Raw genomic sequence first — 25,462 nt, 5'->3', positions numbered from 1 at the left:
CCATTGGGGATATGATCTCTACAGAGAAGCTGAATTCCGCTCTGTGGTATCATTCTAGATTACTCAAAGAATTGGGTCTGTAGCAGGTAGAAGCTCAAGATGAACTCTAAGAACTTCTGACCCGAAACCAGGAGAGCAGCTTTCCTGAAATGATATGGTTGTGTACGTGGAGGCTATGGAGCCTGCCTGCTGCTGGAAATCTCCACCTCAGGGTCAGGTGGGGGTGAACAGCAAGCCTGTGGGAGAGCATTCACTTTCTCATCCTCTTCCTTTCAGCTCCAGAAGAAAGGCTTCCCCACTGCACACATGCTGGGGACAAACAGAAAGGTCCCAAGCAGTGGAGACCCCGTGCAAGCCCGTCTGTCCGCGACAAGGGCTCTCTCACTAGAACACACGCACCATCCAAGAGGTGCCAGCACTCCTTCCTGATTCAACTCCCAGGAGGAGCACAGTCTAGCGCTGAAAGCTAGGGGGGCAGGGCCTTGAGAAAGATGGCCAGGGGCACCTCCCTTCTCCCTCGTCTGCACTGCAAGCACGGGTTTAAAAGTATGAGAAGAAAAAGGAAAGAGGCCTGAAATCACTCATCAGAGCAGGCAGAAGCAGCTCCTCCTCAGGATCACATAGGCCCGCAGATGTTTGCGATTTCCTGGCGGATGCTAAGTTCTGAGGGAGTAAAGATGTCTGACTTAACTCTGAATCCCTGTAATAACTTGTGCACAGTAAGTGCACACTCAGTTCAGTAATAATTTAATGACCTCAACCCCCAAATGTAGAGCTGCTTCACCACGGATGATGCCAGTGGGAGAGTCAAAATAACTGGAAAAGTAACCATCCACGGTTCCAAGACATTGACAGGAAGGGGATGAGAGGCCTGTGCCGGCCTTAAGACAAGTTTTGGTTTTCCCCTAAGAGTGGATGTTGAAATCCCTTCATGGAACCAAATGTCATGAAATAAAGTATCAGGCAAAACAAGAGGCATTTCATCCCTCGAGAGAGGAAAGCAGAGTTACTGGGCAAAATGTGGGATAACCAGCAATGGTGAAAAGTGACAGAAGTCTCTGGAAGACAGTGTGCTCATGGGAGGAGAGGAATCGTGGGGTCACAACCACTGCAATTAGTAAAAAACAATCATACCATGGTGTTTCCTACAACCCAAGAGAGGACTAGGCAGATCCTGTAGCCAACACAGAGCCCAGGATCACACACACCACATAGCACACCTTTCCCTGCCCCTGCTGGGCCCAGAGTCAGTCCATGCATCCTGCCAAAGGCTGACTTCCTCTGGCTGCTTTCAGGGATATTCCCATCATGCTCTTCTCAGGATGAAATAGGCTTCTAACTTCTACTGCACCATGGCACAAAGCAATAGTTTTGTTTTTCCTTCTTAAGTGTAAAGGGCCTGCTGAAAGACCTGGGAGGAATTAAATTCTGTTCCTCCACACCTACCCACTGGTCTTCCTTAGGCCACACCACTGATCACTGCTGAGGAGCCTGAGGAACCTAATTCAGAGCATAAGGTCCTCCGGGTGTATCCTAGAGCCTTGCCTCCTCTAGGAAGTAGACAAGCACCAAATCAACCTCATTGGTCCTGAGCTGGAACAATGGGACTGCAGCCTCCTCTCTCCACCCCGAAGAATGACTGCGAGCTGATCGAACCATCCATACTGGAAGCCCCTCCCTGCAGGTTAGTGATCCAGGAAGATGCTACTGGTCCCCAAAGTGGGCAGACTGGACGCTCCTGAGGCCCACCCCAGTCAAGTGGCAGGTCCTGTTTTCTTTGTCCATATAGACGCACAACACAGCTCTACGGACTCTTATCCTAAGGAAAATGATCCACCTACATAGTTATCCCGCGCAGACCAGCCGGGGTACAGCTGCATATGAAGCTGTCGCTCCTTCCGGGCCAGCTCATAGTATTTCGCTTGCTCTTCTCTGGACAGTGCGTGCCACTGGAGGGGATGTGGGGTGCAGACGAGAAAGACATGAACAAACAGAAAAGCATGAAAGAACATCACACACTAAGCCAAGGTCAGGGAATAAATGCTGCTGTTTTTTTGGTTGAGTCCATCCAGAAATGGTATAATCTGTACATACTGTTTGCTGGGTCCTGGCACTAACAGGAATATTTAGACAAAACTTGATTTGTTATCTATGTCATTCTGTCATTTACTCACTCTCACGGGTGGGGGAAGAGTATGGCTGTGACTGTTCTGAATGCTATCTGAGTGCAGAATAACCAGTCCTGACTCCATGAAGGTCATTCGAGGACTCAGAATGTGGCTGAAGGGCAAGAATTCTCCACAGAAATGGGGACAGAGACATTCTGCCACCTGACCTGCTGCACTCTGGTCCCTCACCACCCGCCCCCCACTTCTCCCTGAGAAGGGCGTCACCTACCCTCCGCCCAAGGATCTGGTTGATGGCCGCGCTTTCTTTCAACGTGCACTCAGCTACGACCTTTGCTCTCATTTCCTTCATATACAACATGAATGCATTAAGAGGTTTCTTTATGTGGGGCTTCTTCTTTTCTTCTTCCTTTTTGGAGTCCTGATGCTTTCTGGAGATAGACAAAACAGACACAACCCAATAAACGAGGTAGTGGTCCAACTTCCTCCATGGCAGAGAGCATATCTCCTTGTCTCCTAACCCCCAAGTCTTGCAGTTTTGGATTAAAAACCATGTTTTTAGTCTTCTGTACCCCGGAAAATGGAATGAAAATAGCTTGGGGAGGGGTTGGGGGAAGGGAGGGATTTTGCAATCACTTCCCTCAAGTTTCACAAATACACAATTTTCCCAAGCCAGAGGAAAGCACATGGTTGCTGTCTTCACCTCGGCAGGGTTTTCTCCTGCTTGCAGAACAAAGCTCCAAATGTTCAAGTACAGGGTTAGGGGGCAGGGAAGTGGTTGCAATCCCAGTGTATCCACGTACACACACAAAAACCAGTTCTGTTCTAACCTGCGGTGGTGCAGTGAGATTCTGCCACTGTGCACTCTCTCTATCTTTGTAAGGGAGTGCAGAGCCCACACAGGCTGGGTATTGGCTGGAGTCAAACTAAACGAGGCCAGCCTTAGGGAGAAGGCCACCACCCAGTAGCTGCAACAGGCTTACAGAACACTGCGGCAATGAAGAAGTGAGAAAAACAGCAACACTTACGAGCTATGGAGTGAGCCGACGTCACTCTGGGAAGATTCCTGTTTGACTGTTGGTGTGACTATGGCCGGATGCGGAATGCCCGTCGTGTGTAGCGTATGATGTGGTGGGACCATATGGGGAGGGAACCTAGAAGACAGAAAGCTGTGTAAATCGTCAGAATCAAAATGAATGAATGAGGAGGGATGTGTACACACAATTAAAAAGAAAAAAAAAAAAAAGCACGTAACACTCACATGAAAGCAACGCAAGGCATATGAAACCTGTCAGCATTAATTAGCGATAAATTAAACATAATGATTCTCATAATGTCATTAAAGCCAATCTCCCCCTTCATTATTGCTACTGACATAAGACATTATGATTTTTAACATATTTAGCAAAAGACAAATTTAACTGACGTACTTGGGCAGAAAAGTGGGCTTGGACTACCTGCCAGAAATCGCACGTCCACTTATTTTTTGAGGCATTATTAGTGGTATCTAAGAAGACAATTTCCTAAGTCCTAATCAGCTCTAAAATGAAAGGTGAAATCTTTTGTTGTATATTGACAGCTAAATAAAATATTAACGTGGTTGAAATATACATACATTTTTGACAATGCTGTGCCAGCCTCATTAGGCCTCATCCTGTTGATGAAGTGCAATACAATTTTTATTTTTCTTTTGTGCTATGTCCCATCATTTGACAGGAATGGGAGAGAGTGAGGCAGGAAGACAGGGAAAATTCAAATAGTTCCTATTTGGTTCATATCATAAGTCATGGACATTTTAAATAAGTTTGTATCCCTTTATGGAAAGATGCAAAAAAAAAAAGGAAAGGAAAGAACAGGTGCGCACACACACACAATAAAGCTTTGATTCTGATTTGTATGCCCTTTCTCCTCTAAAGTTTAGGATTCCTGTATCACTTTACTTCATATGTTGTCTATGCATCATTAAGAAGTCTCCTGAATGATTATCAAAATTATAAATGAAAGATATAGTTTATTTTCTCTCCTCTCATGCTGCTCCTTTTTTGGACAGTTCTCTAAGACACATTTTAGGGCCTGAATTGGCATTTCCCAACCAAGTACATTAGCCAGGACAGAGAGAGCTAATTTCAACCTATTCTTGGCCCATCTGCAAACTGACAACTGGATCAAACACCTTTCTCATTTTCTCTTTTGCATTGTGTCACCATGATTTGTACTGGGTTGGAAGACTCACCCCTCTTCTTCAAGCAACATATCCTACTATAGAAAAAAGTAGTGAGGGAGAGGGCAGAATCCCAAAAGAAAACAAAATGGCAGCCTCCTGCTCCAACCTGGCAAGGTGATTCAAGTGAGCAGATGGGAAGCTGTTCAGATGAAGATCATGGCAACTGTTGCTTTCTTAGTAAGTCCAAACCAAAACAGTCCAACGTACTACCCAAGGAATAATAACCTGCTTTTCACAAAGCCAATTCTGGTGGGAACTAGAGGGCCTGCCTAATGAGGATCTATCACGACAATTCTCTCAAAAGGATTCCGTATTTATTTACAAAGTTTCTTCCAGAAGTGGGCTAGAGATAGTTTCTATTCAGCCAAAATAAGGTAACAAACGTTAATTTGAAAAATAATAAAATGATTAAAGTACTAACTGAATCTACACAGATCAACAGAGGAAGGAAAGTTAATGAACAATGCTGATTCTTGAAGAAGGCCCAAGCCACAGTAGACATTTCACTCAAAAATCCCACCCTGATGTGGCCTCTCCTGCCACTGCCTTTACAAATTTAAGCCAGTGGTGAAGACTGCATGACATGACTTTAAAAATAACAACCATACAAGTCCTTTGAATGTATCAAAAAAAGAAAGAGAGAAGGAAAATGTAAGGAAACAAACAAGCGAACAACCTTCATCCCCTTCCCCTCAAAATAATGTGGAAAACAAAAAAAGCAGAGCCCTTGGGAGACACTTGGGCTCCAAGTGACACCCTGTTCCTTCCCACTGCTTGAAGGCCTCAGAGGAAACAGAAGCTAAGAACATGTGTTCTTGGAAACCCTTGGGTGAAGTGGTGGGTGGCAGCTTTTACTGTGAATTTTAAAGGCCTGACATTCCTCAAATACATATGTTCCCTTCGTGCAGAATGAGAATATGTGTACAGACGTGCGAGGGAGAGGGAGGGGGAGAGAGAACAAGGCTGCGTGTGTGAGTGTGTATGTGTACGTGTGTGTACATACACCAAATACCATGGGAAGATGCCACAATCTGAGTACATTTTGGGGTGCAAACTTCCAATGCAGCCATGAAGAAGACACATTTCCAAGTTCCCATACCTACACGTATATTCCCGTATCTGAAAAATGTTCAGCACAGAAAGAGACCGTGTGTGAACATGCATGTGGGCTGTATACATATACCTTCGCTTAAGAAATTTCTTTCTGCAGACAACTATTTCATGAAATGCAATAAACACCCTAAAAATTCTAAGCAGCTCATTATATACCCCCGTCTGCTTTCATGGCTCCAAGCCAGAATATAATGATGAACCTTAACTTGTTAAGAACAACTAATTTTTGTTTCTGGCTGTCTCAGGGGCTTCTCTCTTACTCACTCTCACTTTACTTCACTGTTGACACGTTTCTGTTAACCGGATGTCATCTGCCGGCCTTGATTTTATGCACAAGCAGTAGGATGCATTTTCCTGTGCAACAATCCTGCTTTGAGTTGCATTAGGTTTGTCATTATTCTCTCATTTTCCCCCTTGCACTTGTAACATTTCATCTCTTCCTGCCTTATTTTTTGTGAGCCACGGTGCACCCACATTATGGTTTATACATGATCTCGCTCCCTTTGAAGCCGGCAGATTTCAGAGCCGGCTCTCGTCAGGAGAAGAGCCTTGCACCAATTTAGCGGGCTGAGGGCCCGGAGCTCCAACATCTCAATCTAAAGGGGGTCACAGGGTGGCACAAGTGAGTGTCAGCAAGAGCTGTTTAATTGCCAATCTAGGCTTCTCCATGGTGTTTAAAGTATAATGACCCATCACTTAATTCTGAGAAGTCCTGGCCCCACTGCCGAATAGAATGAATATCAAAGGATGTTCTGGAACAGGGCAAGCTGCCTACATTTGCTATAACTGCCATAAGTATAATAGACCTATACTTCTGTCGCCCCATTACCACAATAATGTATTTAATTTGCTGTATACGCTTTTTAACTAGCTATCTTTCATTTGGTCTACCTGGGGAATCGGCCACCTCTCCCCGCACCTTGAGGCCCCTAACCTTTCTTCCTGACGTTCCCTTCCTTTCCTCCACCCCCTGCCCACCTATAAATCATCGACTAACCTCCTAATGATAATTCAATCGATCAGCTTAACCCCAATCCCTATCCTACAATTACTTTACCACTTTTAACCTCCGGAATGCACCAAATAAACAAACATGAAAAAGAACCAGGTACAATATACAAATGCTGGCAAGGTGGGAAGAGGAGCTGTGGACTATAAGCTGCTACACTAACAGAACTACATGTAGCTGTGGTCCCTGGGTGCTCTCCACCTGGGAGACCCCCTATTCATTCCCATGCTTTGCGAAGCTGTGATGACACTATTTACTAAGTGTATACTTCCTCTTCTCTCCAGGCCAGAGAACACACAAGCGTTTTCCTGCCTAACTAATACTGGCATGGATTTTGAAATTTTGACGATATATCGCAGGTAGAAAATTGATCTTTTCAACTGCGATATCCATGGCATAGTTACCGATGCTAGATATGCCACAGTTTGTTTTTCTTAATGAATGTAACTCTCTGTCACTGCCAAAATTACTGTTTTGTAAGTAGGAAAAGCAGCATCTTGACCTGTCTTTCCAGGCCCTTCTCTGGTCTTGGCTTGACATGTTGGCCGCAGGGATTGGGGAAAGAAGCTGGGGACAGCATCCCTGCCGTGTAACGCATGCTAATTTCATTATGTGCCATCATCAGAATGGGTTGGTGATTTCAGACCATCAGCAAAGTCTAAACCTCCACCGATTTAATTAACTTGACTGAAAATCAGATGAACAGAAAATAAAACTATCATTAGAAACAATTAGCGACTACTTAAACATACTGCTGCCAACCAGTTTGTAAATAAACTAGCAGTCACTGAAAAATTAGCCAGAATTAATCAGAGGGAGGAAAAGAAGAACATGGGGATAGGAGTGTATCTTGTAAATATATTTCTAGGCTGAAATATAAATATATATGAATGTACAGCACATACACACATGATTTCTTTTTTAACTTTCAAAGACTTAGAGCTGCACAGACCACTATGATACGCACCCACCACGTGTGGCTACTGAATATTTGAAATGTGGCCAGTCTAAACTGAGAAGTGCTGTGTGTATAAGATACACATCAGATTGTGTACCAAAGCTCAGTACAAAAAAGAACATAACATCTTATTAATAGTTGTTGTCCAGGGATAGCATGTTAAAATGATAATATTTTGGCTATATTGCATTGAATAAAAACATGTCATTAAAAATAATTTTATCTTTTTAAAAAAAAAAACAAAAAAAAACCTTTTTTAAAAACACGGCTACTACGAAATTTAAAATTCCCTCTGTGGCTTACACTATACTTCTATTGGACAGTGCTACCATCGAGGGGAGGAGGCGGATGCTTTCTTGTTGACTTGGAATCAGAGTCTGAGCTTTGAAAACACCAATAATCTTTATTCGAACTCTTCTTGGTATAATAATAAAACTACCTTCGCCGCTACCTTTCTTGCTGAGGACAGGACAACAGAGAAATGGCATTTTTAAAAGCTTCGGTCCTGTTTCTCCCTTGCCTTCTTAATTCTTTAAAATACATTGTTCAACTGAGCGACTCAAAAATTTTACCCAGAAAGACATCACTTACCTTGGAATTTCAGGGCAATTTTTCAGGATTTTCTGGGAGTACAGTCTAATGTCACATTGGCTTTACACTAATAGAACTACATGTAGCCGTGGTCCCTGGGTGGCCTGGTGGCCATCTAGAGAACTTCCTGGGAAGTCACCCATGGCCTTGGATGAAGGCCCCGGTTCTTGGAACTCACCTGGACATGGAAGCATTGACAGTCAGAGCTGTGGGGTAGGGGTGTCTGAATCCTCCTGTTGTGATTGGGTACACTGGTTGACCTTGCCTACAAAGAAGGGGTACAAAGTAAGAGACTTGAAACAAGGGTGGGGGTGGGGACAAGAAAAAGAAGAAAAGGGAAAAGTTCTCTCTGCACAGTAAGCTTTATTCTCATTTGATCAGAACAAAAATCTTGGGGATTGTACAGGAAGGATCAAAGGGAAGAAACACAGAACAATTTGAATGCCATAAATCTGATAGGAATGGCTAATTAAATTTTATAACCTCTGCTTATGTCAATAGAGACCCTCTCCCCAAGCTGAAACTAGGTGTTTTGTTGTAATAATTAAAGGCGAAGTCTCGCTTGCTTTAATGGAGCCATCACACTAATTGAGGGCTACACATCCAAAGGAAAACAATAATGAATGTAAATTTATACCAAAATAAAGTACAGTGAATCAAAGGACTTCAGTTGCGCTTTGGGCCTCTTTCGGTATTTAGATCTCGGTGAGAAAACATTAAATTAACAGAGCTTAATTTGTAGCCTTTTGTCAAATTAACAAGTGTTGACAAGAGTTACCGGGGGGAGAGTCCCCAAGAAGAATTGTGGGTAACCAATAGACAATCACATCTCATTACAATAATTAAAAAATACAGCAACATGCAAAATAGCATCCTCATGAAAGACACACAACTTTTTCTGACAGAGGGTTGTCTGAGTTGGCTATTCCTTTTCATCTAGCCTTCAAATATCTCCCCATCAGCTGAATGGGGCAAATGATCACTGAGAACTATTTGAGGGTTGGCCCCATCTATTTAGAAGAAATGGGTCACAAGCTCATGTTCCTGTCTACCCTCCCAATAAAAATAAGGCGAGACAAAGAAACAGAAACTACACCCAGGGTTGGTATTTGGTATAGCTACTACATAATGCAATCTGTTTTTTTTTAAAAACAAAAACAAAAACAAAAACAAACCAAAAAAAAAATACAGGTAGAATTGTGGGGTAAGCCACTCCAAAATGTTATCTTCCTTAAGGCTTTGTAAGGCCATCTTCCCTAAGACTCAAACCTGACTTTTACCAGGATTTATTCCTTTTAGCATTCAATGTATTGTCCTGTGTTGTTCAGATCACTGACAAACAAGGAGAAATATATCCACAGAAACAATCACGAAACACATATTACACACGTGCTCATGCAAAAACACACATACACACAACCCGCCACAGTATGCTAATGCATCAAAGGCCTTAAAGTCGCAAAAAGACAGTCAAATAATCTGGTACTGCCAGGAACTAGGACTGATGCTTACGAAGGCCCCACATGCTACAGTGACAGTTCCAACTGCCCCATTCCCACTGTTCACAGTCATTCAACGTGCAAAGACTCTCAGAGAGATGCTGATTCAGTCCCAAGGAGCTTCTCAACAGACAAAACTTTCCACTGCTGTTGTCAACTTGGGAGTAATGCTCAGCATGAGGTGGGGTGTCCTGGAATCATACGAGAACATGCCCTAATCCCAACCCTGGATTTCAAAACAAGGCAGTTCTTGTTCCCGCTTCTGTGCCCTCAAATATGTAACACCTAAAAGGGAGGACTCGAGAGCCTCAACCCAATGACATGATTGCAGTTTGGACAGCCAACAGCAGAACGGCCATGATCAGCTTCATGGGGTGGAAGTCCCAGGAGTCTTCTGCAATTCCCAAAGGATCTTCAGGGCACCTCTGTCCACAGAGCCTTTGGGGACCATGGTCTCGAAATGCTAAGTGCCAATAACTCTTTTCCTACATAATCCACCTGAATGGTTATGGATTTGCCTGTATTCCCACAGGACACCTCAGCAACACCTTTCCTGTACCCTCTCACAGCCCCCTCCCCAACCCTGGCTTCTAATACACACACACACACACACACACACACACACACACAATAAAAAAATAAGCATGCCCGTGTAAGAAACAAAAAGGGAATTAAAAAATGGAACTCCTTACTGTGGTACTAACCATCCTAGCGGATGGGGGATTTGTCCTACGGTGCCAGGCGATAGCGGGTAATACGGGGATATATCTGGAGGGTGCGGAGGCCGTGGGATTCCTGAGGGAAGAAGCAGCATTTTAGGTACAAAGGAGGGAGAGAAGGAAAGAGCAACCCGTTAGGGGAGGGGAACAGGGAAAGAGGAGGAAGACAGGCATCTCTTCTGGAATCCTAACACAAGGTTCATTTGTGATTATAAACCCTAAGAGTTGTTGGTAGGTTTCATCTCATTTTTCTCTTAGCCTCAGTTTGAAAAATTAGTTTATCTCCTTCTAAATGGACTGGGATAGTGGGTAGACTCAGAATATGCCATCTTGGGTCTTTCTGCCTCACGTGACTGGTGTGACTGTTTCAAGTTGAAAAGGAACAACCTCAAAAAGCCTGGGCAGCTGGTGGGGAATGAAGCAATGGTAATCCCTGTTGCTCTTACAACACTGGCCCTTTGCCCTGTGGAGTTTCATGCCTTACCTGCACGAAAGTTACTCCTCTGATTTCTAACAGACTTTTTGAGCTGTGGCATTCAAAAGGTTACTACCTTGCTTTTTTTTTTCAAAAATGGTGACTTCTCTAAAATGTCTCCGCCTCTATTTGGATGAGCTGGAGAAACTGATCAAATGCCATGTGGCATCCTATCCAAGGTAGAACCAGAGCTGAACAGACAAGGAGGTGTTGGAGGCTTGTGTACTCCATTCTGGAACTTCATCCGCTAGAGGACAGAGTCGCCTGTGGGGATTAAGCCCATCTGCTGAATGGGCACCTTGTGCGCTGCAGGGGCTAAGAGCTTCACAAGGCACACACGAGTGGATTCTGCAAGTACGTGCCACCGCATGCCTGCCAGTTCCACAGGAGCACATCCTGCAGTCGACTCTGACAGAGAAGAACTGATCTGTGCCGTTGAAGTGGGAGGCAAAAGGCACAATACCACAGAATTAAAACAGAGTAAAGGAGGGAACGGACTGCATGTTCGTGGATGAAAACGACTTCATTTTTTAAAAAATTCATTCAGGAAGCTTTTAATCTGTAAATTAAGTCTCCCTGGGTGACATTTTCATGCAGACATTGCTTTCTCTCTATTACAAAAACCAAACAGATTAGCTGGGCTTGGACCCTACACCGAGCCATTTGCACACTTGAAAGAATGTTCGCAGAGGAAAAGTAAACAGTCCACAGACGTTAATCATATGTTTTACGATAACCATTTAAAAGCTATTCCCTGTACTACCATTATTTAAATGAGACGTTGACGCTGCCATTCACTGGTGGAGCCTGGGGCTGGCTGGAGGAGGCTGCCAGGCATCCAGGCATCCAAGCGCCAGGCTCAGTCCTGCACCAGCACAAAGGGGCTCAGAGACCAGTAAAACCCAGCTCATGTGTGGCTTCTTTCAGGGGCAGTGAAGGCCGCCTAACCAGGTAGCCTACCTACCCCAACACTACCAGTCCCCTCTAACGAAGTGATGCGTGATCACTGACTTAAACCCATCCTTTCAATTACTGAGCTGGGAAGGGAAACTCCTACCAACACACTGGGTAGCCTGAAAGACACACACTAAGCTTACCTGTCCTCCCAAGACCACCCCACCAGGAGCTGGGGCTGCCTGCCTGATTTAGATCTTGTTGAAGGAGAACTAAAAGTAACCCCACCTTCTCTCCTTCTCCCCTTTGGGAAAAAAGCAGTCAATGAACAACTGGGATAAAAAGGGGATGCTGGGTTGGGTGTGGTGGCTTATGCCTGTAATCCCAGCACTTTGGGAGGCCGAGGCGGTCAAAAGTTCGAGACCAGCCTGGCCAACATGGTGAAACCCTGTCTCTACTAAAAATACAAAAATTAGCTAGGTATGGTGGCACATGCCTGTAGTCCCAGCTACTTGGGAGGCTCAGGCAGGAGAACTGTTTAAAACTGGGAGGCAGAGGTCACAGGGAGCCAAAATCGCTCCACGGCACTCCAGCCTGGATGTCAGAGCAAGACTCTGTTTCAAAACAACTACAACAACAACAACAAAAGGGACACTGAAAAGCATGGCAACTTCTCCCAGACACCCATTGGTTGTTCCATGAAGAAATGAAGCAACCTGCCTGGGCTTCAGTATTCACATCTGTAAAATGGGCTCAACAATACCTAGAATATTGTAGGGGACAAAAAAGTTAAATAAATTAGCAAAGAAAATGCAGAATCCAGTGATGTGGCTTTTGAGGCTATACCAACAAGCCATTGTCAAGTAGTGACTGGAGCCTCTTAGCCAGTGAGGAAGCCGAGGTTTGGAAAGTCATGCTGTCTCATCTTCCCAGGAAGCTGAGGAGGAACCCAAGAAATGCCTTCAATATGATTCCTGCATCCAGGTCTGTCTGAGGCTCTTAGAGTTCAAAGCCACTCCTGAAACATACTGAGGACTCAGAGCTGGGTTCCCAAGACAGCCCCTTCAGGGGTACTGGAAGCCATAAAGAGATATTTCACACTGCAAATGAACTTCTCCAAAGGGAGTGGAAAACCACTCCCACACCAGGCCTCAATCACCCCAAAGAGCTTCCTTTTCAACACCCAAAAAAGCAACACGGGCCCCCCACCACCGTTCCCACCCAGTCCCCTACAGCTCGGCCCCTGGGGTTCCTGTGGAGGCCTCAACAGATTCCCTAGAACCCCAGGACCAGCGCTCTACCTTGGCTCCCAAGCCCATAGCCTACCTGTTTTGGGGTCTACGTCGGCTGGTAAGTGTGGAGGTGGGTTTCCCGGCGTGAAGTGTTCATTGCTGTACGTGATAAGAGGCGTGAGGGGGTGGACATGGTGAGGGTGCTGCACCACTGGCACTTTGTTCGACTGTGGGGAGAAGAACAGAGAAAGACACCATCAAGCCGGTTCCGGCAGCCCAGGTCTTCAGAGCACCGGGCCCGTAGGTTCCCCTGACTGCAGCCTCCCACCTGGATTTTCTAAGATGCACTCAACGCTGCCCGTCCCATACTCCCCCGAGTCCAAATAAATAGATAGTTGTAAGACAGCTCTCTGGGTGGGTCTGCTTTAGTTTTTATTTCCCCACTAAGCCTGGCTTTTAAAATACCTTCTCCATCCCTTCCCCATTATGGAGCCCAAGAGTCTGCACTTTTCCGGTCCGCAGGTGAGTTGGAAGCGGGGACTTTAATCTCCCATGCCTACTGCGTTTCCGCATGTGGTGGGGACCTCCTACCCCAAGGCCCCACCTCCAGGAGGCAGGCAGGCTGCACAGGGGACCATCTAGGAAAACCACCACTTATAAGAAACCGGCCGGGCCCAAATCCCACCCAGCCAGCCTCCTTAGCCACCCTCCCCCCGCCCTCCACAGCTCCTATCCCCTCCCTGCCCTTAGAAACAGCAGGCATGCTACAGTCCTTCTCAGACAGTATGGATGCAAAGCCCCACTCATGGTTTGGGTGGGAGTGTGAACTTTACCAGAAAGCTCTAAACTGCCTGGCAATCACCTGCATATTCTATGCAGATTACAGCAGCCCTGATTCATTAGGAATTTCATTAGAAAGTCATCCGGGAATGCTAATACATTAACTGGATGATGACGAATTGGGCGAATAAAAGGTACGCACATTTTAGAAATGGGCAGTTCTAGAAAACAAAGTACAGGCATTTTTGTGTTTGGGAAGGGTGGGTCAGTGGAGAGAAGCAGAGGACGGGGTGGGGGGAAGAAAAGCATTTAAAAAATGTTTCTAGTTGCCATACCCAGGCTTTCCCAAATTATTCTCCTCTTCTTTTCCCCACCTCCTGCTCAGTCCACCCCTCCCCACTCCACTACACTGTGCTATAACTTAGCCCAGCAAGATCACAAAGAAAAAATTAAGCTGAAACAAGCGAACTACTGGGCCATTTACGGAGAGTAATCCAATTGCAAAAAACCCTATTCCCCATAGAGGATTTTCACTAAAATCCTACAACAGGGACATTTAACCAGATTAGGTACCAGCGAAGATAAAGAGGCAAGTATTAGATGATGAATGGATTAGAGTCAAGTTTCATTTCAGAACGTGTCTTCATTTCCTTTTATTACTTTTAGGAAGGCACAACTTGCATTAACATCAAGGAAAAGGAATTGCATTAAAAGAAAAGAAGGAAGGTTCTAGTGCTGCCCACTAGCGCCTGTTGAGTTCAGGGATCACTAAGCAGTTAGTTAGTTCTCTTTACTGGTTCTCTTCTTGTCTCTTTTTTTTTTTTTTTCTAATGGGTGAGGAAGGAATGTAATATAGGAACAGCATTTCTTACCACAGGTAACTGAGGGGGAAAGCATCTTTTAAAAAGTGCTTTTAACTTTTTTGTGGTTATGTGTGGAAAGAAAAATAAGGCCTTCTCTCTAGATGCCCCGGAAAAAAACTGCAGAAAAAGAAGTCAACATTTCCAACAGCCTGGTTTACCAATTCCCATGTATAACTGGACTCTTGGAGAAAGGGGAGATCATGTCCAGATGACATGATCTGTTTACAGTAAAGAAGCACAAATCCCACGGCCATGTTCTAAGCAGGACTAAGGGGAGATGTGGGGAAAACCCTCTTTCTCTACTTTACAACAAAAGAGGAAGACAGCATTTGGGCAATCATGGAGTTCACTGAGCATAAGATTTAAAAATTAAGTCTCCATCTTAGATATACATATGAAGGCGATTCTAACAACAGGTTCTATCCGCCTGTGTTCTGGCTACCAACACCTCTCCCAGTAGTATTTTGCACACCTGAGCCTAGCCAACTAGTTTTTTTGCTTATAGGAGCTTTGTGTTATATGCTACCATTTTGCAATCAAAGCAAGTAAGTTAAAAGCCACCAAAGCAGAGGGAGCTTTGGAAACCAGAAACACTTCCACAGAAGGGGCAGCCATGAAGGGTTGGGCAGGCCAGGGCCAGGGTGAAGGGCTGCTACCTCATGGCCAGTGCTGGCACCTCATGGACAGGCACTAAGGATTCCTTAAGAAGAACATTTGCTCAGGACAACTTGAGAAATAAGGAACAAGGAAGCTCCCACACTGTGTGCTGAGGTGGGGAGGGAAAAGAGAAAAGGAGAGGAAAGGAGGGAAAGAGACAGACACGCTGTTGCGTGTCTTCCCGCAAGGCTGTTGCTGCCTTCCCGAAGTTTTCTCTTTGGTTGGAAAGATACATACCCGCTGACATGAAAGAAAGCAGACCAGCTCCAGACAGTTTAAAGTGAGTGTGAAAAAACACCGGGGCCAGTGGGGAGAGCCACCCATAGCCCAGAGAAGGGAAGACGATCACTCAGGGGTGGAAGGACTGATCAAGTACCACGGGAGGAGGACCACCATCAGCCATGAGAAGCAGCACATGGGAGAAGAAAGGGCTAGTGGTGGGCATCAGAACCAGCAGCAGTCAGCCCCGAGTCAAGCATCTCCCAGGATGCTTCCCACTCACTCAGATTCCCCGATCCTAGGAAATCTCAGTAGGCCCTGATTCATTCACAGTGGGTCTGGACTCAGGACCCAAGCATCTTGGGCCTGCTTCCTGGGTGTTGTGGGTGGTTCTTGTGTTCAGCCATGAGGACCACATGCACACAGGCAAGCACAGAGGTAAAGAGCCATGAGTTCTGATGATGAATCAAGTCCTAGTTCTTAAGGAACCCAGGAAAAGCCTTAGCACATAACCTAGCACATAAGTTTGTTATTTATTATCTATTACAGTGGTTTATTAGTAAAGTTATTTTTACTGCTAAGAAGAAGCTGTCCAGATGACATGATCTGTTTACAGTAAAGAAGCACAAATCCCACAGCCATCTTCTAAGCAGGACTAAGGGGAGATGTGGGGAAAACCCTCTTTCGCTACTTTACAACAAAAGAGGAAGACAGCATTTGGGCAATCATGGAGTTCACTGAGCATAAGATTTAAAAATTAAGTCTCCACCTTCTTAGATATACATATGAAGGCGATTCCAACAAAAGGTTCTATCCCCCTGTGTTCTGGCTACCAACACCTCTCCCAGTATTATTTTGCACACCTGAGCCTAGCCAACTAGTTTTTTCCTGTTCAGTCAAAACTATATCATGGGGGTGGGGGTGGGGTGGAAGGGGTGGTAGGGAATTGGAAGCTTTAGGTGCTGCCAGGCTTTAGGGGGAAAAAATGGGACCTGTACTAGGACTAGCCCTACTCCTTTCTGACCTCAACTGCATGCCAGGCAGGTCCCTGTGAAAGAACAGAACTTCCTCTCTGTCCAAGCTCATGGGTTCCCTTGCAAGAGAGGAGAACTCTGTGGTCATACCTGCCAAAACCAGGGACTACTTGCCACTCCATCCAACCTCCCTCTACCTGGAATCTTCTATAATGGAAGGATTTTCTTCTTGCAAATGCCTATGTCTCTCCGGCCTCAGACCCCAGAACCCTTTCTTCCTACACCACACAATGCCCATTGCTGGGGGGGTGTGTGCACCCTTCTTGGTCCCACTATACCTAAGTTCCTTAGGGACAAGGACTATGTCTTTTAGAACTCTGTGTCCTCCCAAGTGACCAGCCTGTGGAATGGAGAGCACATTCTCCTAAACTGCATAAGAACCACCAAATTGCAACTGCAAGCATTCGAAGGGAAAGACAAAGCCAATCACAGATTCACTTCAAGTAAACGGCGGTGCTCTTTAAAGGTAATCTCCTTAGAATCACGGAACAGAGCGTAGTGGTCCTTCCGGACCATCCAGTTCAATACCCTTGCAGACACTATCTCAAATACAACTGTGCCTTTAAAAGGGTTTTAGGGGCAACTGGCAATGCACACAGTGATTCAAGAACTGAATTCAAGGAATACCTGGGTTTTAATTCTTCCTCACCAGGTTGGCTGTGTGACCTCTCTCAAGACTTCCCTTCTGTCTCTGTCAACTCAGGATGAGAATCATGTCTACCTCGCAGGGTTGTGAAAACTGAATGAGAACTTGCATGTAAAGTATTTAGCACAGTGACAGGCACAAGCTAAATGTGCAATACAAAGATGCTTTGAAAATGCGATCCGATGAATACCAATGATGACTCAGTTCACTATCCCTCTAGCCTCTTCTGATTTAATTCACGGAGCGAGGGGTACACACAGCCACGACTCCACTCCTGATTTCAAAGGTAAGGATGTTTGTTTATGGGGCAAGATCGTTCTAGATGATTAGTGGCACTTTCCTCAGGCACGTACCCTTCTTCAAAATGAGGTGTTTAATTAATCCATATATTTTAATATCTCTTGTGAGAAGAGTCATCATTTTACTATGCCAATAAATGAGATTGCCACAGAGGAGCTGAAAGTTAAACAAACAAACAAACAAAAGACAGGTGGAGATGATCATGGTCCCTTCCAGATCAGGGCAAGGGCCTTTAAGTAAGAGCTGTCACAAATGAAACACAAAAGAATCCAAATAGAAAGATGCCCCTTGGACGATCTCCTTCTCTTTGAACACTTCCCACTTCTCTAACGAGGTCTTTAAGAATTGTATTCAAAACCGCACCACCCTAAGAAAATTCAGATGTGAAAAGTAACTTGGTTGCAACATAGACAACCTTCCAGAAATGCATTCATGGCAACTAAATTAGCAGTAACTATCCATGCTGGGGGTGCTGGTGGGCTCATTAGCCTGCAGTACTTACTCCCTCCTCTTTTTCTCTCTTTATAAACAGAGCCCAATGTGCAAGGGAAACAGCTCGACATAAGGCCAGGTGCCTTTTTGGGAACTATTTTACCTAAATACATCTTCCAAACTACATGGGGATACAAAGTCATTGCGACCAGTGACAGCAAACCAACGTTCAAGGTCATGGTAGTGATGGTCAAGCAGAGCTGTGTGAAGAGCCTGCGTTGCTGTACTGAACTCTGAAAACATGATGAAAATGGACTCTCTGAGCCACAAAAACAGCAAACACTCATATACGAATAACTCACACAATTTCAAAACTGTTATACTATAGCTACCGAAGTCACACCACCACCATCAGCTTAGAACACCTTTTCTAGATGAAATGAGGGTAGGATGGGGATTGACCAGTTGCTACCCCTCAAGCACTACCATCCACACCAGCACAGCTCAGGGTGGCCACTGTTCAATGGTGCCTTGGGCTCTGTGTCTGTGTGCCTCTGTGCTGAGTTCATGGTGTGCTTTATTCTAGGAAATCCTCACAATGGGCCTATGAAGTAGTCGGCATTTGTTATCAGTTCCACGCAGTAGGTAAAGACATTTTTTTTCCAGGTTACATGCCTTGAGAGAGTGGTGTTTCTAAGCTCTGCAGCCTCACCTGCCTGCCTCCACCACCCCACTTCTGCACTGTCCCAGTCTGCAGAAACTGGCATTACTGGGATGGGGTTAATTGCTGTGTTCATCTAGTGAGATGCACCCAATGAGATCAGCCTGGGCCAACCTTCCCATTGGACACAACTGCTTCAGGACTCTCGGTGGGATCTGTCCTCAAACTCCCACCTACCAATCGCTGCATCCTAGACCATTTTCGGCAGATATTACCCCCAAAACCCAAATTAGGAGGAGCTCAGGGTTCCCTGCCTTAGCCAGGCATACCCTTGCCACAGGGCATTGAGTATTTTTAGCAGGGATTTTTACACATGTGGCTGATTATGGGAAGAGGACTGGGGATGGAGGGGATAAAGACATTTAATAGGATGTTTCTGCTTCTCAAATACAAACACGCAATATATCGGCCCAGCAGGATTCAGATGATAAAAACACTTTACGTGGTCAGTCCTGGGCTGACAAGAATCTAAAGAAAAAGGCCACCAAAAAACCGAGCCATTAAATGAAGTAAACAGTATCTATTTAAAAGGAACAAAAATCCTCATCTGACTTTAAATCATTCAGGGCTTTATGCTTTCTACCTGGAGAAATCGCTATTTCGCAAAGCCAAGCTTTCCTCTGTCTGGTTCCTTAGGTTCCATGGGTTTTCAGCATTGAATAGTTAAATTATAAAGAAAAGGTCCTTTAACAGCCCTCAAGGCACACAAAGCCCTTCCACCCAAAGTATTCATCGTATTCATCGACTACAGTGGGGGGGAATGGGGAGGGTGAGGAGCCCCTGTGGCTGACCTTTGACCTTTCAAGAACCGTTAAGCATAGCCCTCTGCAACTTGGCCATGCCACCCTCATCGCCAAGCGCCCACACACCCATCCAGACGCTGTTCTTCATTTGGAACCTGGCAAGTGAAAGATTGATTAAGGCACTTCTAAGATCCCTTTGCTTAGTCCCCCTCTCACCCCGACCCCACAAGCCTCTATAACTGTGGGCAACCTAGAGGGAATGAAAGCTTGCCATTCACCTCCGCAACCTATTAATCAACAGACACTGAAAACAAGTGTCTGTTGTTTTCAACAAGTGCTGGCCCTGGTGTCTCCCTTGGCCCTCCTCTTCAATACGCCCCTATTGCTGCCTCTTTCTGCAGAAGGAAAATGGGGCCAGAAAGTGCCTTTAGGAGCTCCGCACAATAAAACTAAAGCAACAGAGAAGCATTTGTCAGCCTTTTCCCCTCCTCAGGGTGGGCATAGAAGGTCTTTGGGGGTCTTCACTTACCAGCCCTCCCAGGGGCTGAAATCAGCATGAGGAAGGGACAGTATTCACTCCAGGTTTACATTTAAAAATGGGTTTATAGTCCACCTCTATGCATTTTTCCAGATGCCGTTTGCTATGGCTACAGCAAGACCAATGGCAACAGCTAAAACGTTAATAAAAATTTCACGTCACTGAAGCTGTGGCAAGTTGGGGAAGAGGACAGGTTGGGGACACAATGAAGGAAGGACTGTTTCTTATCTATCAACCACCCTTTGGCAACTCAACTAGTCCCGTTTTTCCAGCCTGTGAGGGTGGTGAACAGTCAGCCAAGGTAACCCTCCTGTCCCCAACAACCTATGACCTCAGCAGTTAGGAACTATTTCTGCTGATGGGATGGTCACAGGATACACAGCCAGTGCAATCTGGGCCCAGCCCTGCATGGACAGTCCCATCCCAACCCAGCAGCCCAACACTTGCTTTTGCATCCTGCAAACCTCCTATATATACACAGAAAAAAAACAGCAGGCATGACTTCCTCCCGTGGCCCCAAATGGGTGGGCTTCCTCAGAGCATTTTACCCTGGCCCGTGCCCCTCTCCCCTTGCAGCTAGACAGGACCTATCCAGCGCCGTGGCCGGGGTCCTTTCTTAGTTGAATGTTGCTCCTTTCTGTCTAAGGCCTTGCTCCCAGCTAATGGTGGATTGTTTCCCTGGACAAGACTTCTATTGATAGCTACAGCACTGCCTGTTGGAAATAATAAATAAAAGACAGAAGGTTTCACAGGGTTCGAGTTTTACTTGAAGACACAAGGTGGTAAGAGAAAAGAGATCTGCCTGTGAGATGCAGAAAAGCAAAGCCCACCCTGCCAGCCACAGCACACAGCCTGCATCCTCCGGCTGGGCTGCTGCAGAACCTACCCCCGCAGGCTGCAGAGTTAGAGCGTCAGAGCATCTCCAACCCCTGAGAGCCTCCCAGGAAGGGTGCTGCTTATTTGTTTTGTAAATTATCAATGGCTGGCTTTTATTTCTCTTTTTCTCTCTCTCTCTCTCTCTGGAATCAAATCTATTTAGACAGCAAGAGGAGGAAGAGAGACGATTCTCCCTGCCGTCTGTGAAATTCTGCCGACTCATAGTTTCTCATGGATTCACACAGGCATTAAAATTCTCCTTGCTGGGAAATGACTGAACAGAGCAAGCAGGGAGAGGAGAAACGTGCAGTCAGTTTTCATCCAAATTCTCACACACACACATGCAAATACCTAGAACAAACTCGATCACTTCAAGTCCTTGACCTTTTTGGGGGGGTTAGCCCTTTCTATATTATAACCACCCAGCTGGTAACACACCAAACAGACTGCCAAATGTGAAGGGTCGAGAGGACCAAGTTCAACTCTTAAAGACCTTTTCTCAATCCTCGAAAGGAGGATGGAAGGGCTGGGGGGTGAGAGGTGGTGGGTGGGCTGGAGGTGTTGGGATGGAGGAATAGAGGAACATTCGAATCTGGAAAATAAAGAAGGTGTTGGGATGGAGGAATAGAGGAACATTCGAATCTGGAAAATAAAGAAGGTGTTGGGATGGAGGAATAGAGGAACATTCGAATCTGGAAAATAAAGAAGGTGTTGAGATGGAGGAATAGAGGAATATTCGAACCTGGAAAATAAAGAAGGTGTTGAGATGGAGGAATAGAGGAACATTCGAACCTGGAAAATAAAGATGTACACCAGCTGCTTGGCTTTGTGAAAACCGCAGCCAAGGCCTGACCCAGCAAAGCTGTGCATTCACAGGCTCTTGAACAATTACTTCCAGTTAAGTTCATTAAACATAATTTATTTCCACTCATTCTCATTTATTTTCCAATTAAAAAGAAAACATCCCATTGTGCCTCCCCCAGCCAACCTTTAAAACACTTGCAAGCTTACTTCTTAGCCCACCCAGTCCAGGCTCGCCCCTGATCAGCGAGTTTCCAGGGTTTTCTTCCTGCCTGCCTCTGCCTCCCTCCGGCAGCGTCACAAAATTCTCAACCTGGAGGTCAGTGAGGGGGTGCAACAGGCACAACGGGGCCCTCTGTCCTAATCCTCCACCAGGTCTCAGTGAGGAAGAACCAGCCACTTCACCCCTAAGTAATTTCCCAGGAATCTGCAACCTCCACCCTCCCGCCAAATATTTCTCTACTACTTGGGTATTAAATGATTAGCGTTAACATAATCAATCTTGTTAAGTGTCCGAATTTGCAGAGAATGTTTGGGAATTGGGTAAGAGAGTACAGCTGTTTCTAGGAGAGCGGATCTTCAAAACCGAGCCAGAAATAAATCGAACCTATCCCAAATGAAGAAATTCAAAAGCTCAAATTCAAAACAACTTTTAACAAATAATAATGATTTCCAGACCACCCCCTCGCCACCAAACACAACAACCCCAAATCTAGAGATTCCTAAATATAATGGAAAGGAAATCACCAATTTTGATGTAGAGCAAATTTTAAGAGCATAATGGTTATTACATCCTGAGGAATTAAAGAAAGAAATAGTGAACAAAATCTGACACCGACTTTCTAATTTATTTACAAGGAACAGCTGCATAAAAAGCTCTTTTGTTTTTCTTGTATACCCTGTGCCTAACTTTCAAATCTCAGTCTTATCTGAAAATCATGCCTACTCCATGGAGTCTGAGAAAAGCTCAAGAAACAGCTTTTTTCCTTCACTGATCAGGTAAATTTCCCCCATAGAAAAGAGGAGGTAAGCCAAGAGGAAGAATGAACGTTTCCACTCATGTGGCTCAACAAATACAAATGCCCAAACCCTGTGATTCAGCAAAGACTGACGGAAGGGAAGACGAACACAAAGGCAGAACTGCATTGTTCTGTTCTATCCTGCCTTGTTAGTATCCCAAACGTGGGCATCCTCTAACGGGCATCTGCAGTCAGAATAAATAACATGCACGAAAATGACGCCGAGTCACCATGGGACGAAGAGGGTAAACACAATTGCTGTCCCTCCGATCTCCAGGTGATGTGTTGCAAGTTTAGGGAACGAGGGAGTGACCCAGGCAAAGTTGAATTTTTTCAAAAATCCTCAAGTGTGTGCAGAAGTATGTAATCTGGAGGGCATGTCAGGATTTCATCACATTCCAAAATATTGCAGAAGGAAAGAATTCTATTACACAGCTCAGCTAGGTCCCCAACAACCCCAAACCACAAAGGGGAGGTTTCCCTAAGAATACAAGGTTTCAGGCTCTGCTGCTTCCAGAAAATGCCGATGCAGCAGCCTGTTGTGACAATACGGAGATCATAATATCTGTATCACTGGAGTCGGGAATTTACAGTTTCAAAGAACTCCCTTCTCATAAGACATCAAGAATAGTGGTTTACTCCCACCAAGCCAACAGGACCACTATTAAGTAACACAGGTAATTTGAGAAAACTAGAGTCTAGAACCTCAAGATGGGAGACTGTACTGCGTGTGATATTTGCAGTAACACAATGTCCACATTTGCAACACAGCCTCCACTCTCTTCCCCACCATTCCTGACAGTTTACACAATCCTAGATTGAACCAAAAAAGTTGCACACAGCTAGAAAGGAAAACGAAAATTTACACCCATTGTTATTTTAGGCTCAACTAGAGAACTATCTATGATCTTGTGTTTTAATATGACACACAGAATTTAATTCATGATGTTGAAAATATAAACATAAGACTATGGTATATTTCATTCCTTCTCACCCCAAAATTGGATCGAAGAGCTTATCGACCACTGCAGATTACTTCTGTTTGGAATTACAATAACACCACAAATAATAAAAGTAATAATAAAAGTAATTAAGGAATTGCCTCCAAATTCAAGAGAATCCCCTTAGAGCTTATGGCAAAAGATAATCACTCAACCTGGGCACGGTGGCTCACGCCTGTAATCCTAACACTTTGGGAGACCAAGACGGGCAGATCACCTGAGGTCAGAAGTTCAAGACCAGCCTGGCCAATGTGATGAAACCCCCTTCTCTACTAAAAATACAAAAATTAGCTGGGCGTGTTGGTGCATGCTTGTAATACCAGCTACTCAGGAGGCTGAGGCAGGGGAATTGTTTGAACCCGCGAGGCGAAGGTTGCAGTGAGCCGAGATCTCGCCATTGCACTCCAGCCTAGGCGACAAGAGTGAAACTCCGTCTCAAAATAAATAAATAAATAAAATAATAATATAATAATTAAAAGAAAAGATATCAAGACACAGTCGAAGAGAGTATAATGGATCCTAAACCCCAAATTCATATTGCAAAAGGGCCTTCTCCCTAATCATTAACAGCACAATGAGCTGTCATCAGGCTCTTTTCCCAAACACATTTTCTATTAAGTTTACAAAACATACCACAAGCAAGACCATAGCCCTAAAAAGCCGGCATCTAAATCTGGAGATTGACAACTAAAGACGGAACAACAGAAAGTTAGCATTAAATATGAAACCAAAATACACAGTTTAAACAGCGCTGCTACTGTTAAAAAAGCCTTATCGCTCAAAACTTTCAAGCTTTTAAAGTATGCTCATCTATGAGGCAATGTCGTTTTCCTTCTCTCTCTTCCAATGGAGCCCACCCTGGTGGGTGAAGAAAAAAATTATTTGTTAGAAGAAATTCCAAACCGTACCACCCCTTCCCAGATTCCAGCTCACCCGTACTTGGGGAACAGGGTCTGCCTTACCATAGAAGTGTAAGGACGGTGATGAAAGTCAGACTTCTCTCCTCCCCATCTTTTTTTAACCCTTTCTCCCCCTCCCCAAAAAACTGCTGTGAAAATGACTCAGAGAAAGGGCATAGCTTGAGTTGACCATTTATTCTTGTTTTGTTTTTTCCTTCCCATGATCTAAATGGGGGGGGGGGGCATAGGTTTAATGGTCAATACCATAAGCAGGGACATGAACACACACACATCCCCCCATACGCACACCCCATACACACACCGCACACCCCACTACTCACCCAGCAATTCAAATTGAGGTGCCAACCGCCCAACTGCTGGAACAGAGAGACCCCGGAGGCTACTGCACCTCCCTTACCACTCAAATCTTCCATTCCCACTAAAACTGTATCCCTAGGGTACATAACAGCCTTGGTTTTCCCTCTCTCCACCTCTAAAAAAACTTTCTCTGTACCTTCGAGATAGGACTGGGCCAGTTTTTTTTTCTCCTCCCTTTCTGCTTTTCTCACTTTTCTTTTTCCTCCCAGCTTCCCCTCCCTTTAAAGCTTTCACTTAAAGAACTGAAAAAAAGCATCTAAAAAGATCGAAATGGCCCCAGATTCCTGGCCAAATAGGCTCAAAATGCTCAAAGTTGTCACTCATATTGCCTAGAATTATTGTGTTAATCCTTCCCCCTGCACACACATCCCTTACAAAATCTTAAAAATAAAAAACAAAAAATCCACTAATAATCTAGAGTTCAGCTGGTTGCAGATTTAATTAAAAAAAAAAAATTAAAAACTCCTTCTACTTTCTAATCTTTGCCACTACAGAATCTGTGAAGGAAGGGGGAAGGTCCATGTTCCCCAGCCAGCTCAGGGCACCTCAGCAGAGTCCCCTCCCTCACCCGTTACCTTGGGCAGGAGGGAGAGAGCTGCCGCTAAGAGTAGCAAAGAAATTACGGTCAGCCATGAGGGAAAATGATCAACCGAGAGTGCAGGAGGCAGGCACTTTATCTGCAAGATTGTCAAATCCCTCAAAACAAATTTCTTAG

At 45.0% G+C, this 25,462-nt stretch overlaps 1 protein-coding gene across 32 annotated transcripts in view; it reads right to left on the bottom strand.

Moving 5' to 3' along the window:
- TCF7L2 (transcription factor 7 like 2) overlaps nucleotides 1-25,462 on the bottom strand; it is a 222,108-nt gene that overhangs the window by 13,306 nt on the left and 183,340 nt on the right. For 14 of the 32 annotated variants that reach the window (XM_030940908.1, XM_030940912.1, XM_030940915.1 and 11 more), the window contains 6 exons: nucleotides 12,935-13,067; nucleotides 10,213-10,315; nucleotides 8,200-8,286; nucleotides 3,155-3,280; nucleotides 2,398-2,557; nucleotides 1,842-1,949 (listed from right to left, as the gene is read on the bottom strand). In XM_030940908.1, coding sequence (XP_030796768.1) covers nucleotides 1,842-1,949; nucleotides 2,398-2,557; nucleotides 3,155-3,280; nucleotides 8,200-8,286; nucleotides 10,213-10,315; nucleotides 12,935-13,067 — 717 coding nt within the window. Of the gene's footprint in view, nucleotides 1-1,841; nucleotides 1,950-2,397; nucleotides 2,558-3,154; nucleotides 3,296-8,199; nucleotides 8,287-10,212; nucleotides 10,316-12,934; nucleotides 13,068-25,462 lie in introns of all 32 variants that reach the window. The other 18 variants (XM_030940926.1, XM_030940906.1, XM_030940927.1 and 15 more) reach the window with 3 other exon arrangements.

The sequence above is a fragment of the Rhinopithecus roxellana genome, chromosome 11, assembly GCF_007565055.1.
Source record: "Rhinopithecus roxellana isolate Shanxi Qingling chromosome 11, ASM756505v1, whole genome shotgun sequence".
NCBI lineage: Eukaryota > Metazoa > Chordata > Mammalia > Primates > Cercopithecidae > Rhinopithecus > Rhinopithecus roxellana.
Note: the sequence above shows the minus strand (reverse complement) of the source record. Positions and strands in the feature narration are given on the sequence as shown.